The sequence below is a fragment of the Bombus fervidus genome, chromosome 2 (genome assembly GCF_041682495.2).
Source record: "Bombus fervidus isolate BK054 chromosome 2, iyBomFerv1, whole genome shotgun sequence".
In the NCBI taxonomy this organism is placed as follows: domain Eukaryota; kingdom Metazoa; phylum Arthropoda; class Insecta; order Hymenoptera; family Apidae; genus Bombus; species Bombus fervidus.
In genome coordinates this window covers 10590910-10616408 of record NC_091518.1, presented here as the reverse complement: position 1 = coordinate 10616408, position 25499 = coordinate 10590910, and the positions used below count along the sequence as shown (strand labels likewise).

The 25499-nt window shown below is 45.5% G+C and overlaps 1 protein-coding gene across 3 annotated transcripts in view; it reads left to right on the top strand.

Moving 5' to 3' along the window:
* LOC139993420 (serine/threonine-protein phosphatase 4 regulatory subunit 1) overlaps nt 1–25499 on the top strand; it is a 147255-nt gene that overhangs the window by 20307 nt on the left and 101449 nt on the right. For 2 of the 3 annotated variants that reach the window (XM_072015131.1, XM_072015141.1), the window contains exon 2: nt 2577–2733. The exons of the other annotated variant lie outside the window; for it this stretch is intronic. In XM_072015131.1, coding sequence (XP_071871232.1) covers nt 2579–2733 — 155 coding nt within the window. In that variant the 5' untranslated portion in view covers nt 2577–2578. The remainder of the gene's footprint in view (nt 1–2576; nt 2734–25499) is intronic. 3 annotated transcript variants of the gene reach the window in all.

The window sequence follows — 25499 nt, the reverse complement described above, 5'->3', positions numbered from 1 at the left end:
AGAGAGGGATGTGGAGAGAAAGAGAGAAACAGTCAGAGCACAGTCCCCGGGATCAATACTCCCGCGTCTTGCGATCATTCATCTTGCCACGCCCCTCTGCTCTCTCCACACTCTCTCTTTCTCTTTCTCCTCCCATTCCTTCTATTTCTCACCCCCTCCCACTATCTGTCTCCATCTCTCGTCCTTTGCTCCACCATCTTCATCCCCGTAGCGTCGGCACCCCTCGTAATCGCGCTCGTCGTCGTTTGCCGCCCAATCCTGATATCCATTACGAACGAACGGCCGAATAAAGAGAAATTTCGAAGGCCAGACAACCAACGAAATACGGTAGAAACGGTATCAAATGCGAACGACAGAAGAAGAATGAAAAGAAACGAGAACGCGTGAATAATAGGTTTCGGAAGCAAGAGATCCGATATTCTGTCCGTTATTCCTCCAAGACGGATGAAAAAGTAAGGGAAAGTGGGGAAAATAAGGGACGAGAGAAAAAAGGACTCGAAGGTTGAGACGAACATCGAACACGCGGCACGACGACACGGTTACGGATGTCGAGATCAATAAATAGCCGGAATCGCGAGGCTAAGAACGAGCGAATGCGAAACTTGGCAGAGAGAGAGAGAGAGAGAGAGAGGGAGAGAAAGGGAGAAAAAGGAGATCGTTAGTAACTACATAGTAGCGCGCGTATATACGTCGGCGTAAACGCGTAGTACGGCTGCACTTGACTCGTCGTTGCACGTGATTCAAATGAGTTTCTGGAGCCCAGCCCCTACCTCCCACACGGTGATGCCAGAAGGCCGATAGAGGGGGCTGTACTAGGCCGGACGACGAGAAAGGGTGGTCTCGAGAAGAGAGAGAGCAGGAGAAAAGAGGGTGGGCGCTTGTTTCAGATAGAAGGGCTCGTCGGCGGAACGGTCGATCCGATCGAGCGTTACGATAAAAGAGAGCCTAGAATCGGACAGACGGAAGTCTCGTGAGATCGATATGTTGCTCTCGTTCCACGCTTCTCTCCTTCCATTCCCATCTATCTGCCTTCTTTATGTACCTATTACCTTCCTCTTTCGCTCCTTTTGCTTCCATCTTCTTGCATCCAACGTGGCTCGTGCGCCGCAGGAGTGGCCGAACCATCGAATACAATCTCTTCCTTCCACTATCTCCTCTTCCTTTTCTCTCTCATTTCCTATCCTCTACTCCGTTCCCCTCCAATGCCGGCTAAGAATGCTGAGAAAAATATCTCGAGGGAGACCACGAGATCCGCGAATCTCCTATAAATTATCATTTTGCTGCTGAGACGGAGGTAATTTTCATGCTGTCCCGAGAAGCGTAAAAACCGGGACAAAATTAATTTTGCTTCGTCGAAACGGAATGGAATTAGACCTGGCGGAGAATTAAAATAATTCTTTATGGCCTTAAGAAGCCCGCTGGTGAGAAAGACGCGGAAAAAATCCTCTCACCTCATTCGTTTCCTTCGTTCAGTATGCTACCTACCCGCTGTCGTTTGTAAGAAACAACACCGTGTCTTTTTCTTCTCTTTGCTTTTCCCTTCTTCTCTCTTCCTTTGTATGCTCTTCCTAGCCTCTAAAATTCAGCGTAGTTTTCCACGCGATGACGAAATAACATGGCTGAACCGACCCCCTCCCCCCGACCAGTGGGAAAAAAGAGAGAAATCGGAGGAAATTCGCGTTAGTAGAAAATACGAGACACGCGGAGGGAAATGGAAGAAATGTAGGGAGGCGGAGGAAGGTGAACACAAGGGGACGGTGGAAAGCAGACTTGGAAGCAGGAACTGCTCCGTTTAAAGCGTCCGGTTATCCCTGCTGCCTTCTCCTTTGAATCTCTATCTCGTTCTTTGTCACGAGTCGTTACGGACACGCTAGTTACACACGGGTAACCTTCTATCGTGTGCGCGATACCCGTGGATACAGGGAAATTGTCTCAGCAGAAATACAGGGAAACGAATATTCACGATGGGTGCAACGAACCGGCTGAATTCGAGCGAACCGGTTCGAATAACATTATTTGTCGTCATATTCCTTCGAGCCACTTATCTTAATATCGTTTAGCAGTTTACGTAACTGTACAACTTTTCGTTTTCTTTTCCTTTATTTTTTAATCTGTTTATTAATAAGAGGCGAAAGGTGTGCTAATGTAACGTCATTGAAACACGTAGGTAAACAGACTAAGTTATACTGTTCCAACGAAGCATAATTGTAAAAACTATACAAAATAAAAAACAAATTATTACAAGAGATACGTTACATAAGGATCGTATAAATCAGAAACACGTAAAAAGGTATGGGTTGATTTAAAAAAATATATAATCTACCACGAAGCTCATAAATGTTTGAATTGCTCGGAAATTCTTAAAATTCTAAAATCTAGATAAAAGATAAAAATTCAATAACGTAAATTTGCTGGAGAAATGATAAATGGTCCTTAATATGTTAAGATACGTAACGAAACAGGCAGGAATATTTTCTTTTATTTTTCTAAGGTACTATAACGTATCGCAAGTCGAAATAAGTTTTACCATTTTTCTTCCTCTTTGATTAAATATTATTATATTTCGGTCTGTACAGCAATGGGGATCGACGAAGACTGCGATGATGTTAATTATACTCTAAGTCCTACTGGGACCGGTATTTGCAATGTTGGAGGAAGTGGCGACGAAGGTGGAAGGGACGAACTTCTTCTCAAATTGCAACAGTACGTAGCATCGGACGCAAGCTTCACACGGTGAGTTTCCTCCCTTTCTCCCACCTTTAACTATCACAACAAGTACATTCCAGTCGTTAATTTGCTTGTGAATCTATCTCGATGTTGATATATCTGGATAAATCTACGCTTATAAACTAATAGCCTGCACATATACGGAAAAATTGAAGAGTGTGACCGTATGACAAGAACGAAGTGAACTCGTTATAAAACACAGAGCTTGCTCGTCGGTGTCGTTTGCATGAAAGAGCGAAAACGAATGAAAATTCGTTTGCATACACATCGAACAAGCGTGCTGTCTCTTAATATTTTTAGCGTACCGTCTGAATCGCACAGCAAGTTGAAATCTCTTTCAAATGTTCTGCCTTACATTTGTGTCGCTCACTCGAAATTATTTACGAACATTTTCGAATTTCCCTGACTCCGTGCCGGCGTGAAATATCATCAAAACGCGAGACAAAACGAATTTCCGCGCGTTACGCGAAACATGGCAAGAAAATGTAACTATCCGTCCTTTGAAGAACCTCTCGACGTCTCCGCGGAATGAAAGAAACGATGGAACGGGATGAAGGAACGATGTTTAAGGGATGGAGACGGCGAAATTGTTGAAACATTGGAGTATGTAGAACATCGGCAAAGGGTAAGAGGAAAATATGATGTACGCGCAAGCAGACATTGAATAAGGCCGCGATGAAAGAAATGCCTGCTCATTTCCATACGGAGAAAAAGGAAATCTCTTTCGGAGGATCGGCGACTGCCGCTACACAATGTAACGCCGAAGTCCTCTCGTGCAGGTTTCGCTTTTTCTGAGCACCGCACCGGCCGGATACGCGGTACCCGACGAGAGAAAGAAAGAGAGAGAGAGAAAGAAGGGCTCGTCCATAAATTCTCGAAGCGCCGGTAGTCGACGGTTGCTGTTTCTTCTGCGTACAACGAATCCTCGCGTTGCTTACCAACCCCCTCGACTTTTCTCTACTCTTTACAGTCACCCCGAACTTTTGGCTTCGAGACGCTTGTCCCGACGTTTTCCCGCCCCTCTCGTTTTGCATCCACTTCAGTTTACTCGCGCTTGAAAACGCTACCTGAAGATAAAATTGGCTATTTTGGTAAAAGGAAAAGACCCGATTGCATTCGTTACAAATCATCTTTATCATCAGATCGCAATTGTTTTCCCGAAACTGTTGCTAATTTTGTTATTAATTTAGAATTAACGTTACGGATACAAGTAGCAACGTTCTTTATCTCGATAAATTTACTAGCGAAAAGTGTTCCAGCATCAGAGATTTTTCAACCAATTTTGAAATTCTTAGATTCTATTTGACCTAATAAGTCCGTACCATGACTCGTTTATAGTCTTCATGACGCGAACTCAAGCTGACGAACTACCAGAATGACTAATTCCATACGAATCTAAACGATGAAAGAGAAAGCATTTGTAAATAAAAAATCTGTCCCTTCGAATTTTCACTATTTCAAAGTTAACCCGTCCATTGGTATTTAAAGAAAACTAGAGCGACGCCAAAATTGGAAGTTTCACAATAGCGAAGCGATAAACATCAGACGAGTTAATAATAGTGGACAAAGATGATACGTTTGAAAATACTAGAAAATTAGAGGTGTTATCGGTGACTGACGAGACGGTTAGGTGAAAAAATAGAGACCGTGAAATGGAGGTTTAAAATCGGAACAATATGACCTAGAGGATATCGAGGATAGCAGTCACTCGAGATTATCTACCGCGGAAAGAACTACTACGATCGGACGTGGCGGACCCTAGCCAAATATACACGGTGCGTCAGCGTCGCGGCGCGCGGCGTCGCGTCCTCCCTTCCTGCACCGTCCAACTGCCGGGCGCCTCGTTTGAGGTCAACGTCATTCGCCTCTCTCTCTCCTTTCTCGTTCCTTTGCTTCTTCCCTTTCCTTTCTTCTCCTATGCTCTTCTACGATCTCGCTGGCTCTCTTGCCTCATCTATTTCTCTCTTTCCCTGCCAACGTTTCGGATGAGCGAACTTTGGAACGTACGTCGAGTCGGTTTACCTATGAGTGAAATAGACCGTACATAAAAATCTGATGTCGATTCAACCTCGCGGGAACACACGAAAAATTGTCACTGTCTTTGCAATTCCGATCTTCTAACGCGACAAAATAATCGATGTTCTTAATTCGTTTGCTACGAAACACCCACACTGTCAGACGTATGTATTAGACCAGCTACTTGTTACATTTATTGGGAAATTCTAACAGATTTTTTCACCTTTTGTACTAAAACTCCGCTTAGACGAACGAAATTTTTCTCAGTATCTGATTTAACGAACTTTTTGCATGTTGAATTCACTTACCTGCACTTTGATTCTGAACTAAAAGATACGATGACAATGACATAACAGATTTATAATAGAATAACCAGGAAGTAAAGGGCACTCAATTTATACCAACAACAAGTACGTGTGTCAGTAGGACACTGAATTATCGAATATCCTTAAATGCACACGTTCTCTGTGATATGGAACTATTTTCATTTTCGATTACACATGTGTGTCGTAACTATAAACGATTAGTAGCAGCATCTAAACGATCACACACGTATCTTCTCCCTATTAACAAAAGTTACTTGGACATGTGTACCCAAGCGTTAGCGTAGAACAAAGGTTAATTCCCAATCTCTAATCGTCCATTTCCTTCACCGAGCATAACTAACGACTCTCGAAGGCTCATCGGTCGTTCGAACGATATATTCATAGGGCGTCACGATTTTGCAATGATTTCGAACTTCTTAATTGACACAACTGATTTATGCAGGCGGCATAGCGCGTGTGAGCGCGATACGAGCCGCAACGGAAGAAAGGAACGTAGTATCGGTATTGCGCGTCGTATTTCTTGCCCTGCTCCGATTCAACTTGATCTTGATCTGACCGCGCAGAACATAATTCCCAGCTCTTTCCGAATCGACCCGTGCGATCTGTTCCTTGTGAAAAGAACGAGTGCAACGCGTTTTATCGTACATCCGTACGATTATTCGACATTTAGTCTGGTAAAGTGTATTTCCACGCGTAATATGTATGTCGCGTTATCCACTTGATACGAGAATGTAAATACGTTAGAAGAATTGTCATGGACGAGTATCGCAAGCGTTCTGGTCACCCTGGTGAACCGTTTCACAGGTGCCAAGATCACCCAGACCATGTAATTAAAAGCGTGTTTCGTAACCGCGCTCGCTCTTGCATGGTTTCCGATTACCAGCTACCGGCGACAACGTGCTCACGGGATTTCAGGTGCAATTAGAAAGTTCATTCTTTGCGAAACGATCGTATCTTTCGATAGAGAAACGCTTTGTTTATCTGGCATGCGTCGATCGACCAGCAAATTAACGTAATTCTGTGCGTTACAAAATAAGCTGCACGAAACAATCAGAGAATCTATGAACGATTCTATTGCATCAACAAGCTGTGCCGATGCAAAGAGGACCTCTCTATCGTCCAATTGTGAAGAAAGACAGTATCCCAGAAAGAAGCATTCCATGGCAAATTATTTTACAATTTCACACGATAAAATTTCAGATCATAATATTTCATAATACATTTTTACTACCTTTTTGTACTTACCACGTCGAAAAACGTATCACTGACAATTTTGGCAAAATGAGATATTTCGTTGTAATTTCGCACTAAATCGACACGCAATACGTTCACAATTGTTCAGAGGTACAAATTTCGTACGTTTCGTTAGACTTGTCATTGTTCTGATACTATGATAAAGATTCTCTGTGACCAAGAAATCTACTACACTCGTTAAATAAAACTTCTTCTTACAGCTACGGTATGCGATTCTCAAACTCTCTTACCAATTTATGTGTATTGTAATTTTTGCACTGGCTAGTTTCGCGATATTAATCATTAGGCTTATGAATACGCAGCAGTCCGCTGGAAATCATAATTTAACACGTCGTTAACTCGATTCGATCACAAGTTTATTCTATAATAAGATCAGTGGAAAGATATCTCGCCCACGAGAAGCGCGAACGTTCTACCACCGTTATTATGCTCGTGCATAGTTTAGATATCGCTCGTATAGTTACGCCGTGAAAGTTTAAACAAAGTTGGAAAACCTCTTTTTGACCCGACTGCTGTTTCTCCTCGTTGGCGTGGCACGTGGGAATTTTAACGAACGAGGAAAACGGTCGGGCGGAAACCACGGCCTCGCGGTCGATGCTTCTGGCGCCATGATGCGTTTCCGCGAAGCAGAGCCTGGCTTGCGCGGTGCACGTGCGAAATATTCTGGAATACCGACGTGTTCCGGACGAGCCAATGGGTTCTTCGGCTCTCTCGTCGCGTACAACGCGAGACGCGGTCGAAACAAAATACTGCTAAAATTAATCCGGACCTTAGGTCACGTCTGCAACAAGTCTAGACGACGAACTCGTTGACGACATGGCCCGTCGAGACCAGCCGATTAACCGGTTATGTTATTTCCACAAATTTTCGCGTTGCTTTCTTATTCCCGGTTTACATGGATTCAGTGGCGACAAGTAAACATATTTGCACACCGTTGATTCATTGAAAGAAATTTAAAACCGCGAAAGTACGCAGAATACGCGTAATATGAATAAATACATGGAATATACAAAGTATGTTAGTGCTTTCTATAGTACTTGTTCTATTTCTTGAATTATATTCTCGAAAAAAAGAATTTGCCTAAAAATCTACACTTTAATTATAGCATCTATATGGTAATTAATTAGCTACAAGTATATTAAATTTTGTATTATTTAGTGGTAGTTTTATACGACTACGAAAGCTTGACGCTATGAAAATGAAATGTAGAACTTGATAAAATAATAAAGATATGTGCAGATACTTTTAGTGGCCACTGTAAATATAAGATCCTTTTATAAATAGCTTTAAACAATTTCTTATATAAACCTTGTCAAAGAATAGTAGTTGTTACGTAATAGATTAAGTCTTTATGAGAAGGGGTGAGAAAAAGGGAAAAGAAGAGGGAAGATGAGTAGCGTTGAATGGGGAGAATGTAAGGTTAAGAAGGAAGTAAGAAAGGAATAAAGTAAAAGAAATGGGTAAAAGTAGGAAGGACAAAAAGTAAAAAGGGGGTGAAGAAGTAAGGAAGGAAGAGGTAGAAGAAGATAAGAAGGGGACGTAAACGAAGAAACTATTGCAGCAGAGAGAGAGAAAAGAGAGAGAAATACGACTGGAAAAAATGAAATCATTTCGCGAATAAGTCATTCGTAGCATCCAATGTCTAAATACATAAATATTATTCTTCTTACAAGATACAAAACAATTCTTCTTTTATGAGCTTAACAAATTCATCTCTGAAGAGATTAAATTCATAGAAACCAATATATTTTAATATAAAATTTCAACATAGTCCTTAGCCCTGTATGACATCAACTTCGACACAGTCTTTTACAAAGATTACAAGAATTTCGCTCACCTACGATATCAGGATAATATCATTTTTGTAAAACCCGCAGCGATTGCGACCACACGTGCCGGAGAACGAATAACAGCAGCGATTTCGTGCGGACAGTAAAAATCGCATTTCCCCGGAATTTTTCCTGTTCGATGGAACTGGGCTCGCCATTCGAAGCGCAGTCATTCAATGACTAGTCGATTTGTCTGGTGTGCCAAGCATTTGCCACGTCATGCCTCTTCCACCGTTGCGGAGAACAGATAATGCGGACATTGTTCGGTGTGAACGCAGCCTTCGACCAGATGGCACAATTTTCCGATTGTCGTTCTCCGCTTTTTCATCGTTCGACGCTGTTCGCTCTGGCTTTCAATACGTGAAACCTGCATATACACGCGAACACACATACACATAGAGTCAGTCAGACAGACAGACAGACAGACAGACAAACGGACGCACACGGCATTCGTAGAACGGAGAGGGAGGCCAATATACCGGGATTAGGGTATTACCACGGGTATTTGCGATTTCGATTTACGTCCAGGTAATTTCGTGATTCGGTTTCGACCGTTTGAAAAATAGCCGTATCAGCTATCACGGTCAGTGGGACACCGCGCCTATCATCCAAAAAGCATTCCTCGCCGTGGAATGCACTGCAAAATCTAAGGAATTTATCGGACGAATAAATTACTAGAAAATCATAGATTTCGAAAGATACTGTACGGCCATGCCTGTAATAACGAAGCGATTGCATCATATTGCGCGACGTTACACCGATCTACGTGTGCACTTTGATCAGTTTAAGGATCGCGTCACGTAGCTGTTCACTCTGTCGTGCTTTCTTGCCTCGTATGTGCGAACTCGTTGATCGATCGTTATCGCTATACCCTTGCTAAATGATTCAAAATCTTACGTAGAAGTTAGAAAATCTATCGCGAGAATTCTTCTACTCTTGGAAAGGTAAAAAAATAAGTTAATTCGCGATATTCGAGGGAGCGACGTAACTTGTTTTCATCGAAAGTATAATTCGAGAACAATGCACGGTAAACGAATCGATCGTCTTAGGTCACGATTGGAAGTCGTGCTCGACCGGCGCACGCCTAGGGAATAATCATCGTATTGTTGCTCTGTGATAAACTCCTTTATTGCATCCATGCGAATCGTTTTTGTTCCTGATAGTCTTTTTCCGAAACCTGAGGTGTGTATTTAAACCGCGATTAAGCACAGACGTTCTCAAAGTGATGTAAGACGTAAACTCGATTTACATACATCGAAGAAACTTCTACTCGCTCGGTTATGGATATTAAAATTCAAGTTCACTTTATACAGAACAAAATCCATGAACATGTATGTACACATGTAACGCGAAAGGCAAATATTGACGAATTTAAAAAATATTCGAACGCAAACAGTGAAATACAATGAAATGTGAGAATCGATGCCGACAATGGTGACGTCAATATAATATAAATATTGAATATTAAAATGAACGGATTGACGTTTCTCATAGTTTCAATATAAAAACTCGATATACATTGTGTTCCAGGACACGCGATAAGGATAAGGAATTATTCTTCGCTCAAAGAATGTAACAAATACCGAAAAGAAAAATAAAGTTTTTTCATTCGAGATTGTTTCGAGGAAATAGCGTTACTATGTTACTACACGTACTTGATTAACACCAGCAGATTACTCACGGAAAATTAATCTACAAACAAATGTAAGTCGAAAATGTAAAATACAATTTTTCCGTATCACGCATCGTTTTCGAAAAAATCGAGTTTGAGATAGGTTTCGTCAGTTGGCAGCCATGTCGAACACAGTCCATGAAGAGTTCGTTAAATGGACGTGTACTCACCGAATTTTCAACTTTATTTTCTCGAAAACGAAGCCTTGGACGAAAAAGTATGATTCTTCTTTTCCGACTTATCGTTACTTATAAAATATTTTTTATTAATTAACGTATAAAGTAATCTTCACTAACTACCGGAATTATCTTATATTTAATTCATTACACTTATAAAGGAAGCAGAGAGGGAAGCAGAAACAATATATATAGAATATAATAATATACGAAATGGAATGTATTTATTAGTTTCGACATCACTGTCAAGGAACCAACTCCAAATAATTGATATACTTGTGTGCTACTGTAGCTGGCTGCCTGTAAGTTTAGTTTTAGTTTTGCTTTACATTCGTAAACTATCATAAACCAGGTCTGATTTTTCGAGCATCAGACTGAAATAGATAAATACAATTACAATATGGACACGTAAAAGATCATCGATTTTACGGACAAAGAAAAAAGGCGCAGAGCGATCATTCCCCAACCAAGACGAACGTCCAACAAGATAAATTTAAAGACATCAGTTTATCACGGGCGATCGTTAAACGCTTAACGATTCCGTTTTTCGTTTCGAGCGGCGTCGAATTTAAACGTCAGCGGGACCACGAGAACGGAAGTGACCAAGAACTCGGCATAAATAGAGCAAGATAAGTAATTCCTGGAAAAGAAGGGAGTTCGAATTGCGTCGATATAACGTTGTTCCTGTGGAAGGGTCAGATCGATACCGAGTATCGTAATAACCGTTGGTTAGAAAAGGAAGAAAGATAAAGGGGAGGAGAAAGGAGAGAAAAGGAAAAGAGAAAGAGGAGGCGTACGCGTGTGTGGGACACCTTATCGGCTACGAGGATCTCTAATTATCTACGTCGTCGTTCAGAAGAAAAAAGAAATAATGAAATCGTAAAGCCGGTGTCTAGGGCACGTGCCCTTCGCCCTATGACCATCTGCCCGTCTTATTTCGTCTCTTCCTGCGCGCGTCGTTCTACGTTTCCTTGGTTTTCCGTTTCTTCTTCCTAGTCATCGTCACGAAATGTTGTCATCGTATTCAACGGTTTGCCCATATAGTTACGCGATCGATTTACGTCACGATATTGCAGCATCTGCCGCGGAAAATGGTCATTAAAGGGTCCCTCGCTTCATTAGAAGCTGCTCTAGCGAGAACGTCGTTCCAAAGTCGAAAACTCGAAAGCTGTCACACGACGCAGCGAGCAGAGTGCTAGAGGAGAGAGAACACGAGCGAGAGCGAGAGAAAGAGAGCGATCAGGTCCACGCCCAGCATGGAAACTTTTAATAATGCGGTCCTCCGCCAATTTCCCCCGCAGCCTGCTGTTCCGTGGCGCGAGGGACGCGTTTCGTTGCATCGCTATCGGAGCTTTGCGTTTCACGAAGAAAAGTCCGTCCATGTTACAGCCGAACAAACGAACCACCACCACCATCACCACCATCAACGTCATCAGGGGGCGGCATTACACGTGTAACTTCCCTCTTGCGCGGTCACGTTCCTACAAAGCTCGTTTACCTTTGTAACTCCCCGGTTATTGGCGGCTCTCGCTATTTGCGCGTTCCTCTGAAATTAATCGGACGATTCGAACCCGTTAATCTCGCGTTTTTTGCCCGTTTCCTTCTCGCCGTTCTTCTCCACGACCTCGCGCCCATCTGGATAGTTCGTCGCGTGCCTCTCGCGACTTTCTCGTCTTCCGTGCAATTTCGAAAATGTTCCCGTCGAGTCGACGATATCGTCGGCGCCTCGTTACGGAGCGGCCAAGTTTCCAGGCGGCAAGTTTCAAAAGGGCGTAAACGTCAACTTCTTCGGTGACGCGCCAACGGAAAAGGGATTAAGGGCGCATCGTTGGAATGGCAAAGTTGGCGAAGCAGAGGGCTGCGAACACAGAGAGGCTATGCATCGGAGAAACAACCACGAGAAACGGTATCGTTGCTGGCAGCAGCCGGCTCTTAGGCTTCTCTAGGTCCCTTCATCCTCTCGCTTGGCCGCCTCTCTACTGTCGTCACGACGATCTCGTGGCTGAAAGTTACTTGCAATCACGTTGTTGTGTCCTACGTAGATGAAGAATCAAAGAGGCTCGCTCTTTCACAATGTGTATACTTTGTTTGTTAGACGTTACGATGTCAGAAAACGGTAATTGTTTCTATAGTTTGTCACAGATGTTTGATAAAAGTTTCGGAAGACTTGCTGAAGTCATAATCGTAAACTAGCTGCAGGATTCTGTATACGAGGAACTTTCACCCCATTTGTAAACTAGGACATTTCGACAAAACTTTTGACATTGTCAGGAAGAAGTTTGTCATCGACAATGCGTATAAAATTGAATTCGGACGTTAAGCAAATATCATGATTCACCCTAAATACCGGTAGTATTTAGCAATAACGATGAATCGTAAGATTTTATCTAACGTTTCTTTCTAAACAGCTTAACACACGCTTCGAATCTACCGATATCTCTAACTAGAACAGATCTCCAAAAATTCTCCATTAAATTCTGCAAAAAATACTGCGCTCCGGATACAAAAATCGATTATCAAGATTTACGGTTATTTCGTCATCCCGCGGCAAGTTGAACCGGTACAGTGGTTGGTCGGCATTAATGCGTCGTATACATAAGTAAGCTCGTCGAGCACCCTTTTCTTCGCGCAAAGTTTATTCACCGGTCAAAGGACCTCGACTCGAGTCAGACAGCCTCCTCTGTCTACCATCCTAGGAAATAACATGTCGGAATCGCAGCGGGCTAACTATGTTCTAGTTGCGTCGTAGCCTCTCCTCTTTCCCCTTTCTCACTCTGCTTCGTCCACTTTCTCTTTCTATCCTCCATACCACTGGCATCGCCGGGAGTAATCCGTGTGCATTTACGACCCTCGCTGCGCGCACAGTCATAGCGACGTGCATGCGTGTCGGTGAGGGGCAGGTGTGTACATTCGGGGGGGAAAACGAGACCTATCTGCACGGAGAGAACGAGTGAGAGAGAAAGAGAGAGAGAAAGAGAGAGCAGCGCGTGCCGCCGTCGACCATCCGGAGGCCAGGTGTAGCCTTTATCCATTTTACTCGCGTTTGTTACCCTCGGACCTCTACGATTCCGATGCACCCTCTGGGTCCCGCTTCAGGGGCGCCCATCGACCGACTGGATGAAAAAATATATGCTGTAGCGATCGACGACCGATGCCCACAGACATCAGCTTTCTGCTACATATGTACTCTAGTCGCTCGGCAAACCTGTGATTATCGAACGTTTTTGTTGTTCCATTTTCGGACCAGGCGTCGCGCGTTCCTTATTTGTTTCGTCGTTCGCCGTGCCCCGACCGAGCAGTTTGCAGCAGCGAAGAATAGGCAAAGGAAATTTCGGTGATTAATGTTTCAGGGGAAAGTCAGGATACTTGGTGAAGGCAATGGTAGAGTATTTGCCAGAGTTTGATATATTTAAATGCGATGAGTAGACAATGAGTTACCTTAGATCATCGTTTCTGTCGACTCATTTCATATATGAAATTTTCAGAACTATTAATTCTTGGTATTATGTATCGCTACAATGACGTATATTACCTGACGCATGATACCTGACGCATAATACCCACAATTCGCAAGATAATTTGTGTAAATGGCGATAAAAAAGGAACGAGTAAGATATATGTTATATCGGGATCTCGTAAACGAAATCGATTGTCTGGTTGATTAGATAATTTAATGAATCAAAACCGCGATCGACGCAAGTACACGCGACACTCGTAGAAAGTTACGTTTTTCCATAGAAACGGTGCCATGACACAAAACGTTTGACGATAAATACTACTCGTAGAGTGGAATACCTAGCGCGAACCCTGTCGTTTATCACATTTGACATTAAATATTTCCGCTATCGATCGGCTTCCGCATAAACGGTCCGATAAAAGCTGGATCGAAATCGACCCAACCCTCTTGCCTCGCCATGTATCGAGTGGAAACATTGTCTCGCGTGCGAATTAAAGTTCGTTTCACCCTGTCTGGCCGAGCTGGCGTCTCGGCCAACAATGTGGAGAAACAGATCGATGAAATTCCACCGGAAGACCGTAGGAAATAGGCAGCAGCTGGAATTTCAAAAATCTACCCCAGCTGTCGAGTCTGGCAATGGACGAGTCTAATCCTGAAATAGCAGAAAGGGGGTGTGCGCGGGGACCCGCGTGTTCCCTTCGACCCCCGAAGGCATACGCCCACGCGGAAATGACGTCCGCCCTTAGATAATCAGCAGGGCCCCGGTAACGACCATTTCGAAGGGCGTTCTCGCGGCAACGCTTCCGATTTTCTCCGTTCACCTCCGGCGCGGTAGCGTTCACGGGGATGGATACTGTGGCGAAAGAGAGAAATTCGTGCAGCCACCGTGTCTCTTTCGCCCGAACAATTCCTTCTCGAGTGGATATTTCGTTCCGCCGTCTCATCGAGGCGAATAAAAGAGCAGATTCTGGCAACAGATTCCCGTCCAGAGGCGCCAGCGAAGTAAATCCTCGCGTTAATTCCTCGAAACCGTCTCCGAGGAAATTGACAGATGGTATTTTATCCCAGGAAACCGTCCATCCAGCAAAGTGGATCGTTCTTTTGAAACGGAGCACGCTTGATTGCTTTAAATGCCGGGCATTAATACGCAGGTTAATAAGTCGCTAATGACGAGCATGAGAATAGAAAGAGGAGATGAAGAGAGAGATGAAGAGAAAGAAGGAAAAAAGAACGCGTTAGCATTCCTAATAAAGCCCTTCTTTGTTAGCGGTTTAATACAAGAGGCGAGCTCGTTGCGCCGCATCCATTCGCTTCCGCGGACATGCAAAGCGCGAATCATGACATAAATATAACCAAGCAATGCGCATAAAGTTGCATGAAACTACGTGTTCACGGAACCGGAGCAATCCAGGGTAAAATAGTCAGGGCGGAAATATCTGGTACAGAAGAAACCGACTCGAGAGACGCTCGGATACGCGTATCCCGGCAATGCATTATAAAGATTCAAAGATACGCGACCTTATTTTTTGACGAACGTATCTCCTTCGTACGGAGTTACGCAATTCTACTGTATCTGGCAGTATATGTTTCGAAGGACACGTATCCTTTTCTTCTTGCGACTTGAAAACCAATCCTCGCTCGACGGATACACTCGTGAATATGTGTGGTATAGGCGCGTATATAGTCGAGAGGAAAGAGCAGCCGTCAGAACGTGTTCGAACAGGAGGGTGCGCGTATACACGTTCCGCCAACGGAACACAGACGCACGCCGGGTCGATGGTTCGTTTAAATACGTCGAGGGTGGTCAAAGGACCATCGCGACAGCGTCCATTGCCGATCCTTTTAATCCTGCTGCGCCGCCCGTGTCCTTTTACCCTACTGTCTCTGTACGACGAAGAAAAGGGGTTGCGGAGGGGGAGGGGATCGGGGGTCGATGACGTTCCGTTGAGAGACGTCTCCTCCTCGTTGCTCTTCGTCGCCGAGTCTCCTCGGCTGTTAAGGCCGGCGTTTTTCATCGGTTATCTCGTTCAGGGCATCTTGAACGGCAGGGACAACGTTAAATAGCGACGAAGTACTAGAAGCCCCGATGACGACAACGACAGCCCTTTGACGTACATTAAACGCGTCACCGACTAAGTGTTTCTCCGCAGTCACTTCTAGCCTTCCTTCGCCTCTTCCTGCCACCCGCTTTTCTCCCTCAAGCCTTTCGCCAACGAGAGAAAATGACATCGGCCCGGCAATAACCCGCGGCTACTTCTACCACCGTTCAGACACCAAAGCGAAAGAAAGAAAGGAAAAAGGCGACAGAAAGAAAGGTTAGGGTGGTACAGTACGCCTCCTGCTCGCTCACGACGGCCGACGATCCTGTAAGAAGGGCGAACAGCAGGCGTAAAGTACTCTTCGAGAGCCATTCCCGTAGATAGAGAGAAGAGTTCCGAGGAATAAAGGCGATCGAGTAAACTTCGGGGCTTAAGTTCGGTTTCTAGGACACCTCGAGGCTCGAGTGTGCATTGTTCGACGTTATCGCGATCGTCCTCCCATTGAATTTCGTTAAAATATTCCGAGTTCGATTAACAGGTGAACCGCTTAGGCCAATAAAGCGGCTCCAATCTCGGAGCGGTGTGCCTGTGTGATTTGTTCGTGGCACCGTGGCTGACACAGGGAAAGAGGGGACACAAAATTCGTCGACTTGATCCGTACAAAAGGAACCATCCTGCGTCCCCTCTTTCCGTTGGTCGATGAATATTCGATAGTCGAAAATTTGATCATACGAAAGAGTCGTCGTTAGAGCTCCTCGCCGCTGTGGCCTCTTAGGGGAACACGAAAGAGCGACCAGTTATCGTGTTACGACGCGCGTCTCGTGTTAAACCTGGTAACTGAATATATCTCTCTGCCCAATAGCCGTCAAACGGCCGACAACGATCGAATTTGTCCAGCCAGCCGTGGCCCGCTGGGGCCTCTCTTGCTCTCGCGCGTTTTCTTTCTCCTTCCCACCCATTGAATTTGTTGCCCTGTTGCCAAAATATATCAACGCCACGGGGTCCTCGTTGCGCACCATACGTGTGGTACCCTTAATTGATTTTCTAGCCAAACAGACTGATTTCATGAATATTTCGTTTCGTCGCTGGTCTGGCTTCTTGCTATCTCCTCATTCATTAAATCTCGCTTCGCTTCACCATTAGGATTATATTAATAATTTTGTCCTTCTTTTAATACATATTATCATATTTAAGAAAGACATCAGAGTGTGTCACGATGAGCGTTATCACGCCGATAATCTCCTAATCACCATCTTGCACTCGTAACTTTGGAACTTTCACGCTTGCCGGAGCCGCGTGTCCTTCCACATCAACAGGATCGAACACGAGCCAACGTTTCTGCGTACTTTGCGAGACTCCAGGTGCGAAGCACGCCGCGCCAGGACCCAATGGGCCCCTCTCTCGTACCCTTCCTCGAAGCGGCCTCGTCCCCACTTTCGCGAGACGACGCGACGGTGGCACCCGAGCGCTTCGTCTCGCTATATCTCGACGCGCATCCGGGGCCCCACAGTGGCACGGAAAGTTTCGAGTCACAGAACCCAGAGTTAGATGGAAAGCGAAAGAAGAAGAAGAAGAAGGAGAAGAAGAAAAAGAATAAGTTTTGGCCCTGTGTGTTCGTAAATATGAACGTACAATTCGTTGGTTCGCCGGCTCGCTTTAAAGAAGCCAGACCCCTCGATTCCAAGTTCTTCGACTTCGTGCCCCGACTATCGTGCAGAGCCAACAAGGGTGCTGGTGAAAGAGGAGGGGTCAGGAAAGGGGCTTAAGGGGGGAGGGAGAGGCAATTTGCGGCGGTGGTGCAGGGCAGCTGCAACCTCACGAGATACGGCTTAGATCGTCGTGGCACGAGCCTTCCTGGCATGTGTTTCCTTTAGGCCCTCGACCTCCTCCTCTCCCTCCCCTCGCGTTGCCCTTCCACCGTAGATTTTTACTCGAATCTGCCTCGCTTCGGCCCTCCGTCGCCGTTCCTTCTTCTTCCTCGATACGCACATGTATATAATTCGAGCAAAACAGACGTCGCGGTCCCAAACCCTTTCTCCACAGTCAGGGGGATCCGGACATTATTTCGTGCAAACGACGACGCGCTACAGCCAGGGGTCGGCTTCGTCCAACCTGCAGGTCAGCTTTCATCGTAAGAGTACAACGATTCCGATCGTTTGTACAGCTGGGCTATGAGATCTGTAAATATGGATTTTATGGAAAAGCATTCTGTTTGGGGAAAATCGATCGTCGTTTCGCTTAATGCAGAAAGCGAACAAAAGAAATTTGGGCGGAGTTTCCAAGTTCAACGATTGGCAGTTGCTTCTGGAAAATAGAGCTCTTGTTCTCTTAGAGATTGCTTTTGATCGATGAAAATCATCCGAAGATTACTTTATATCGTGCAGTCGCTCCAAAAACGAGGCGTTTGTCCTTTCATTCTTCCTTTCAAATCGTTCGATCGGAGGTTGTCATTGTGAAAACATGGCACTTGTACGTTCGCAACTCGTTCTATCAGTAGAGCATAGTAAAATGCATCTTGCACCGTATCGTACAAAGATTACCTCGTATGGTGCAGTTGTCGAACGAAAAATCAAGCGTTTGTTTGTTTATTCAGAAATCTTTCGATCGAAGATAATTTTAACAAACGTCTAAGGCACAGGTTGTAGTATTACGATTCATAAGTGGGTTTTCATTTACCCTCGCCGTAATTTATTCTCTTTGGGGAACATATGTCACGCTTATCGAAGCTCGAAGCGTAAACACTCTGATCGCATTTAACGATGTCCATTGACCATTACAAAAGTACGCGCGCCTAGATTCGCTTGCACTTTCCTTAACAGTTATTTCATTGCGAAACTCATGGATATCGCGCGATCGATCGATCGATCGCGTCGCGCAAGCGAAACTGACAGCTGTTCGCCCGAGATCGTAGTGAAACGAGAATAAAATGATAATTGCACGCGTAGTAAACCGACAGTTGCTTCCTGCGTGAAATGGCACTTTACGCTTAAACGAGATCGATCGAACGCGAATCACGTATCATCGACGACGATTTCGGGCATGGTTGTCCTTATCGCGTTAAGTAACCGGCCACGTACTTTGTGTCATAGGAACTGCATTCCTATTTTAATGAGACCATTGTGCGTCGTGGTAATCCGCCAACCCTGGCGAGCAGTTTTCAAACCAGTCTTGGTCCCAGAAGCAGGGCTCGATTAAACGAAGATTAACATTCTCCAGGCGTATCCCGAGGTCTTCTGCGTCGTACCATCGGACATTTGGTGTTACGTAAGATCACGATATACCCACTTACGTATACTTACCTCGAGCTTACGAGGCGTATATCTTGGTCGGAGCGGAAAGTATCGAAAGAAAGTGGCACGTGCGGCACAGAAGGTGAATCGTGTCCCTCTCCCGGTGGACATCTGTTTGGGTCTATCAGCGCAGGGAAATTAATGCATTTTTTCCCCGGTTTCCAGCCGCAAGCGTGTGCCACGGAAAGAGAAGGGAAGGACGAAAGAAAGGAAAAAAAGAGGCAGGAGATGCACGGCGCTCGCTCCCTTTCTCCGAGCCTGCACAACACAACGTGCACACCTCGTGGTAGCATCTGCCGAGGCTTTCGATGAAGTGATTTCGTAGCATTGTACACCTTTTTCTTGCTGGATCGCCTCGATCCCCGCGCGAGTTCCGCTGCGGGGTACTACCCGCCACTGGGTGGTGGGATCGAAAAATTTAGATTAGACCGTGCAGGTAGCCAGGACTGTGCCGTGCGTATATCTGCTTTCCTATACGCGCGCTTTCCTGAACCCTCTTCCGCCCTTTCTTCTCTTTGACCTACGCTACGTAGTCGTGGATCGCGGTGTCGGCCTTTTCTCTTTCTTTCTTTTCTTCTCCGTTTCCTTTCTCCTTCTCGGTCTGTGCAGAGGCCGGAGCTCGTTGGTCGCGGGTTGTGCGCCGGTGTCTCGGCCCGTCGATAAAATCGCCAAAGGAGGGCCGACCATAGACAGCTTCCTTTACGCGTGCACACGCGGGATCGAGAAGAACCCAAACTCCTCGTCGTATTGCAGCTGACACGCACGTGGCACGTGGCCATGCACCGGGCACACAGATGCACACGGCCACGTACGAGCCAAATATATTTACCGAGAAGCCACGAGAAGGTGAGTTGGCTTCTTTCGGAATACTTTCGACCTATCGACCCCCTTGGAAAAAATAACGCTGCTGCGTCCCAGCGAAACAGATGCGCCGAGAAAACCCCCGCTGGGGCGTTCAATTGGATTCGCCTCTTTTTTTTCAGAATCTTCGATTATACCGAGATACGTTTCTACGTTCTACCGGAAGGTGGACGGATCGAAGAAACTAAGCGCGTCGGTAAAACATACGCTCGGGTGACTTCCAAGGATCTACATGACGTAACGATCGTAAGGACAACGACGCGCATCAGTCGTCGTCGTTGTATCTCGAAAGACTCTATCTCGAAACAGTATTATCTTTCGCCGGCTAGACACGAGCTAAGCACAAAAAGATTCAAGCATCCGATACAGACGCGCGTTGTATCATTGTGGTCGGCGTGTAGCGCACGTTCGTCCAGCAGTTGCAGCTCTAAGCATTCCACGAATTTTCGGTGGCTCACGCGTGGTTCCGTGGACCAAGATAAAACCATCGGCCGCAGATCCTGTTTCTACTAGTTTATCTTTAAGGATTGCATAATCTTAACTCTGGCATCCACGAGTCTGCCCTCGTTCCTTCTGCCTGGTTTGTTTTACTTTTTCGCCGTGTTTGTTTTCAAAGAAAGGAAAATTCATGGTAGGGTTGCTCCTTCCGGTATCACCTACATTCGGCGTCATTGGTGGCCGCCGTCGTGGCGTATTTTTACCGTTGCACCCGACAAATATTTTTTCACCGGTGAAGACGAATCGGTAAGTGGCGAGAATTCCCGAAGAGCAAGGGATCTCTGAAACAGAGCACTCGGTTCTTGAAGGCGGCAGGCGGCTAGGGTCGATGGTTATCTGACTTCCTGTCCGTTCGTTCGCCCTTCGTGCCTTCGCGGCCGAACACAGAGAAAGAACGGGGCAAAAGAGACGGACGGATAAGAACGAGCAATAAAAGTTTGGTGAAATAAATACAAAAGATAATGGACGGAGGATTGTTAGGAGTAGCGGTGCTACACTGTCGCTACACCTTTCTCTGCTTTCTGTCTCTGTTTCTCTGACATCTGTCGGCTTCGCAAACTCTCGGAAGGAAGAGAAACAAAAGGCGTTTCAAAGCACGCGTAGTAAAGCGAGATTGGCGTCTTTAGGTTGTCCACTATTAACCGTGCTAATAATTTCGTTCTTTCGCCAACACGTTTACCCTTCAATTTATTTTGAAGAAGAAGTATTCTCTTCTCTCGAAAAACGCCGCTTTTCGCATTGTTCTTTTGGCGAATGACAGCTACTGGAACAAAGAATATGGTTACGATAAAGTTGGTCGATTAATGACCGAAAGAATCGACGTATCAAGGTGTCTAAAGTGCCGAGTTATAAGTTCCCTGTAGAATGGAGACGAAAGAAAGAGAAACGAAAGAGAATTCTACGAAGAGAAGGTTGGGTGGGGGCGAGGGGTTGAGGCTCAGGCACGTGACCGGAAGGCGGGGGGCAAAACGGCGCACGCGCCGTCGTCCTCCACCTGGTGCATCACCTGCTGCCCCCTGCTTAAGCCTCCCTGCCTTCGCCTTTCCTTTTTTCACCTCTCTTTTTCTCTTTTATCCTGTCTTATCCTATCCTCCTTTTTCTTTACCTTTTTCGCCGTCTCTTTCTCCTCCTCATCCCCCGTGCACTCGTCCTCACCCATCCCTCGCTCATTTCACCACCTTCAACCACCTAGAAGCACTCGACGTTAAGCTGCTCGTTCGTTTACGATCCTCCTGATTCTTTCTCTTCTTTTCCGCCGGTTTTAAATTAATCCGTGGTTTCCCGCCAAACCACCTACGCGATTACACCTCTCTTGCACCAGATATTTTAAAACTGTGTCAAGAGTTGGGATTTACTCGATGCTCGTACAATATGTCGCGTTACGTGCGTGGTGTCTTTCACTCGAGTTATTTCTCTGTATTTCGCGACACAAACTTGGCGTCGACGTCTTTGCCCATACAGACAACGATATTCCTTATCCGACAAATATCTATTCATTTTCCGTGCTAGTAGAGAGATAAATTACAAGCTGTTACGCACACCGAACGTGCCGCCCGTAAACGTTTCTCGAGTCTCGAGGATTCCTGAATACCTTGGCCCACCACCTGCCACCCTCCCCCCCGCTGGAACACACCATCAAGAACGTCCATCGAGAACGTATTTCGTTACGCACACCGTAGCGCTCGTGTGCTTTCTACCTGTCGGTGTTCGCACAGCCACGATGTTTTCACTTTTTTAGTTTTCTTTTTTGACAGACATTTAATTAACCGGCGGTTCACGTGACTGAAATCAACGACTTTTCAAAAGACTGACGAGGATAAATCGCAATGAGGATCGCGACGATGGGCGAGCAATTATCGCCCCAGTCAAGATACCGGCGAAACACGCGGCGGCACAAGGTGGCAGATGCGGGTCCCTTTAGGCGGAGCACCCTGAGCCAAACGCTTGTTTGTGTATGCGCGTGCATGTGGCACGAACGACAGAGAGAAGAAAAGAAAACAGCATGGGGATGAAGAGAGAGAAAGAGAGCCGAGCGGGCTAAGATGAATTCAAGGTCCAGGTGGTGCAGCACCGTACGCGTTTCGTGACGCTTTTGTAGGATCGACAGAAAGATCTTCGGGTGTTAGGTTGGGGTAGCAGCCAGCGAGCCCAGGGATCATTGTCCTGATCGCGACAATCTGGCGCGGCCCGTTCCAACGAGGACCATGCCAACGATGCCCTCTGCCAAATCGACACTTTTCGCGAATGCGGACGTCTATGCACGAAAGAAAACCGTACAAATAACCAGCTCGCTGATAATGCGATGGAAAAGTTTGCTCCTCGATGGCGTCAGGACTAGCCTCACCCGTCGTAATAAATCGTGTCGCGTTACCAATGGTCTTCTTCCTCTCTCAGACGATACGATGAAACGGTAACGTTCAACGAGTACGTATTTATATCCCTGACCCGGTCGCGATCAAGATCGGGTAAATCGAGCGATTTAAGAACGCGATGTAGGTCGTCGATGGTGCACGCGTTCCTGTTACCTGAGGTCACGACACTAACGAGCTAATTGCAAGGCTGAAACGCGAGAATTTCACCGATTTGCTAAAAATATAACGCGTGTGCTCGCACACCATTAATCGTCCTCCCTGCTCGACCGCTAATGAATGACTTTTTCGTTCTGTTGCAGGTAAGTTTATCTAAGCAACGAGATCGTGTATACACCGAAGCGGCGCGTATGGCGTGAGTAACCATTCACACGTGTTATTACTATAGCAATATATCCTTCATTCTTGGAATATTTTATTATCGTTTGAATGACGCGTGTACGAACGCATACACGTAAACGCCTGCACGATATCGTACGAGAGCGGTTTGAACGCGTTTCGTGCGACTCTAATTATTCGCTGATAATCCATTCAATATTTGTACTTATCTTAGCGAATACCTCTGTTAACCGCAACGCCTTGCATCACGAGAACAATTCATTTAACCGCGTTACACGTCGTGTAGAATCTGTTTTACGGTGAAAACTGAAACGCGGACGAGTAATTTGAAAGCGTTTGCGTGTGAACTATGCGCGTGGGTGTTGCGTCATTTTCGGATGCATCGCTGCCAATCTCTCACTTTTCCACACCTTGATATTCCTTATTCTCCTATCTATCTTCAGCTTTTTTCTCATCCCTGTGATATTTCCTCTTTTACGTGCTGTTATCTTTTGCATACCCGTTACACGTATGGTATACATTGCCGGGGTAAAGGGATACGAATGAAAACCAGACACAGAGAATAACAGCACGAATCACGGATATTTTTCCGTGCAGAAACGCACGATACGTTTGGACCATGTAAAGCTGCAGATCTTTATCGGTCTGTTTCTTTCGCGTCTCGAGTAACTTCCGATTGACGGTCGACTAAAATTCAACAACTTTGAACTACTGGAAAGAGAAACAAATCAGAGACACGCAGAGTATGCCGATGATACGCGGATAATACGCATTGTGCTGGAGAATAGAATAAAGATTGGGCGAGAGGGGAATTTTTGCCCCATGTCGCGACTTCGACGCTCGACAAAGGAAATTCTCTCGCGCCCAAGTTTCCCGATCGGAAAAAGAAAAGTGAAAAAGGGAGAGACGCGCGCGCGCGTTGATTCGCGATGAAAGAATTCGCGCAGAAAATACCGCGCGTTTGCCCGATGATTCGGAAAAATTCCAATAACGCGTTAGGGATCCTGACTCATGCGTCCCGAGCTCGTCAATCGAAGCGTTACGAGTGGAAACCAAAGAGCAAACGCGAAACAAGACCCTGTGACAACACGAACACTTTCCTTGTCCTTTCACGAACAGAATTTAAAACCGGAGCGTTTGCCTTGGATTCCCTCGTCGCGTTGGCTGGTTATCGCGTAGCTTTCGGTTGAATTTCAGAGCGCATGCCGGATTCGTTAACCAGTACGGACTGGCTTGAATCGTGGCCGCCGCTTGTGAATGAATTCGTTATCTGAGGAAACGGTCGTGGCTCGCCAAGCTGCGTGAATCGTATCGTGTAAGGTCAGTCTGGTTAGGAGCTCGGAAAACGCAATGGAGAATCGAGCCAAAATTACACGATACGTCGATATCGATTCGATAACAAACGTACATTGCGTTTCTAATGGATTTTAGATTCGTGCAGCTGCCACAAAATGGAGAGCGAAAAGAGTACGTCCGTCGTGTCGTCATAGCGGAAGAACAATGACGCGACTGTGATAAAGCTATTTTTCAAGAGACGAGGAAAATGAATTCTACTTTTGTAGTATTTGTTATAAAGTAATAAGAGAAACGTTTGACGAGTCTCAACTCGATGATCGAGAACAAAGCAATTCTTCCCACGTTTTAGATATTTCCAAGTTGCATCGGTGTCTAACTTTTTTTGTATCAAACAAGAAAACAAATCTCTTTCAAATCGATCCATACGATGAATTGCTATTATAATATGATAACAAAATGAAATGTAGATATATAAATGAGAACTGAAGTAGTTCTAAACGTGAAATTTGAACAAAGACGTCTAGACAAAGTATGAAACGCTTGTAATTTTGCGTGCGCTAGTGGTACACGGGTCCAGTAGATATTTTGCGACCCCACGAAAGATGTTTTCGCGAGGAGCACGCGTGTGCGTGCGGAGCGTGCGCGCAGGCCACCGCTGCGTTACTTTACAGGCTGCTCTCTCTCGCGAGCCCGCGGTTCAATGTCGCCAGAAGCAGTCAACAACAATGTGTAACCGCTAAAAATACTCTCTCCCTTTCCTCTCTCGCTCTTTCTTTGCCGAGTGTCCCCGGCGTCCTCCGTTGCTTCTCCGCCCGTTCATGACTTTTCTTCGTCCGCTTGTGTTTCTTTCTTCGTGTCACTGAGAACCGAGAGTCCATCGCCACCATCGCGCCACCCCACTTTGAATAACCGCCGCGCGCAGTAATAGTTTCCTCTTGGGACTTCGCAGCAAGTTCAAGACCTCTTTCTCCTTGTTGTTCGCGTGTTCTCGCTCTTTCTCGAAGTCTTTCTCTCTTCTCGCCGGAAACGTTTTATTCATTCCGCTCCACGTTTTCCTTTTTTTCCCCCTTTTTTCGTCTTTTTCTTTTCCTCCTTTTATCGTTTTCATCGGAAACTACCGCGTTCTTACTGCTTACTAAGTTCTAGCATCTATTTGTTAATAATCAAGAAACACACAAGTATGTGGTTCCTCGAATCACAGAATGTTTGCGCGACAATAGGAAAGAGGTATGTATCTGGCAGATAAGAGACGAACGTCAGCGCAACACTATCAATTCGTTTATACACTGCCGCTATAGTATGATTCACGAGAGTTCGCGAATGAAAATTCCACCTACGCGAGACTCGTTC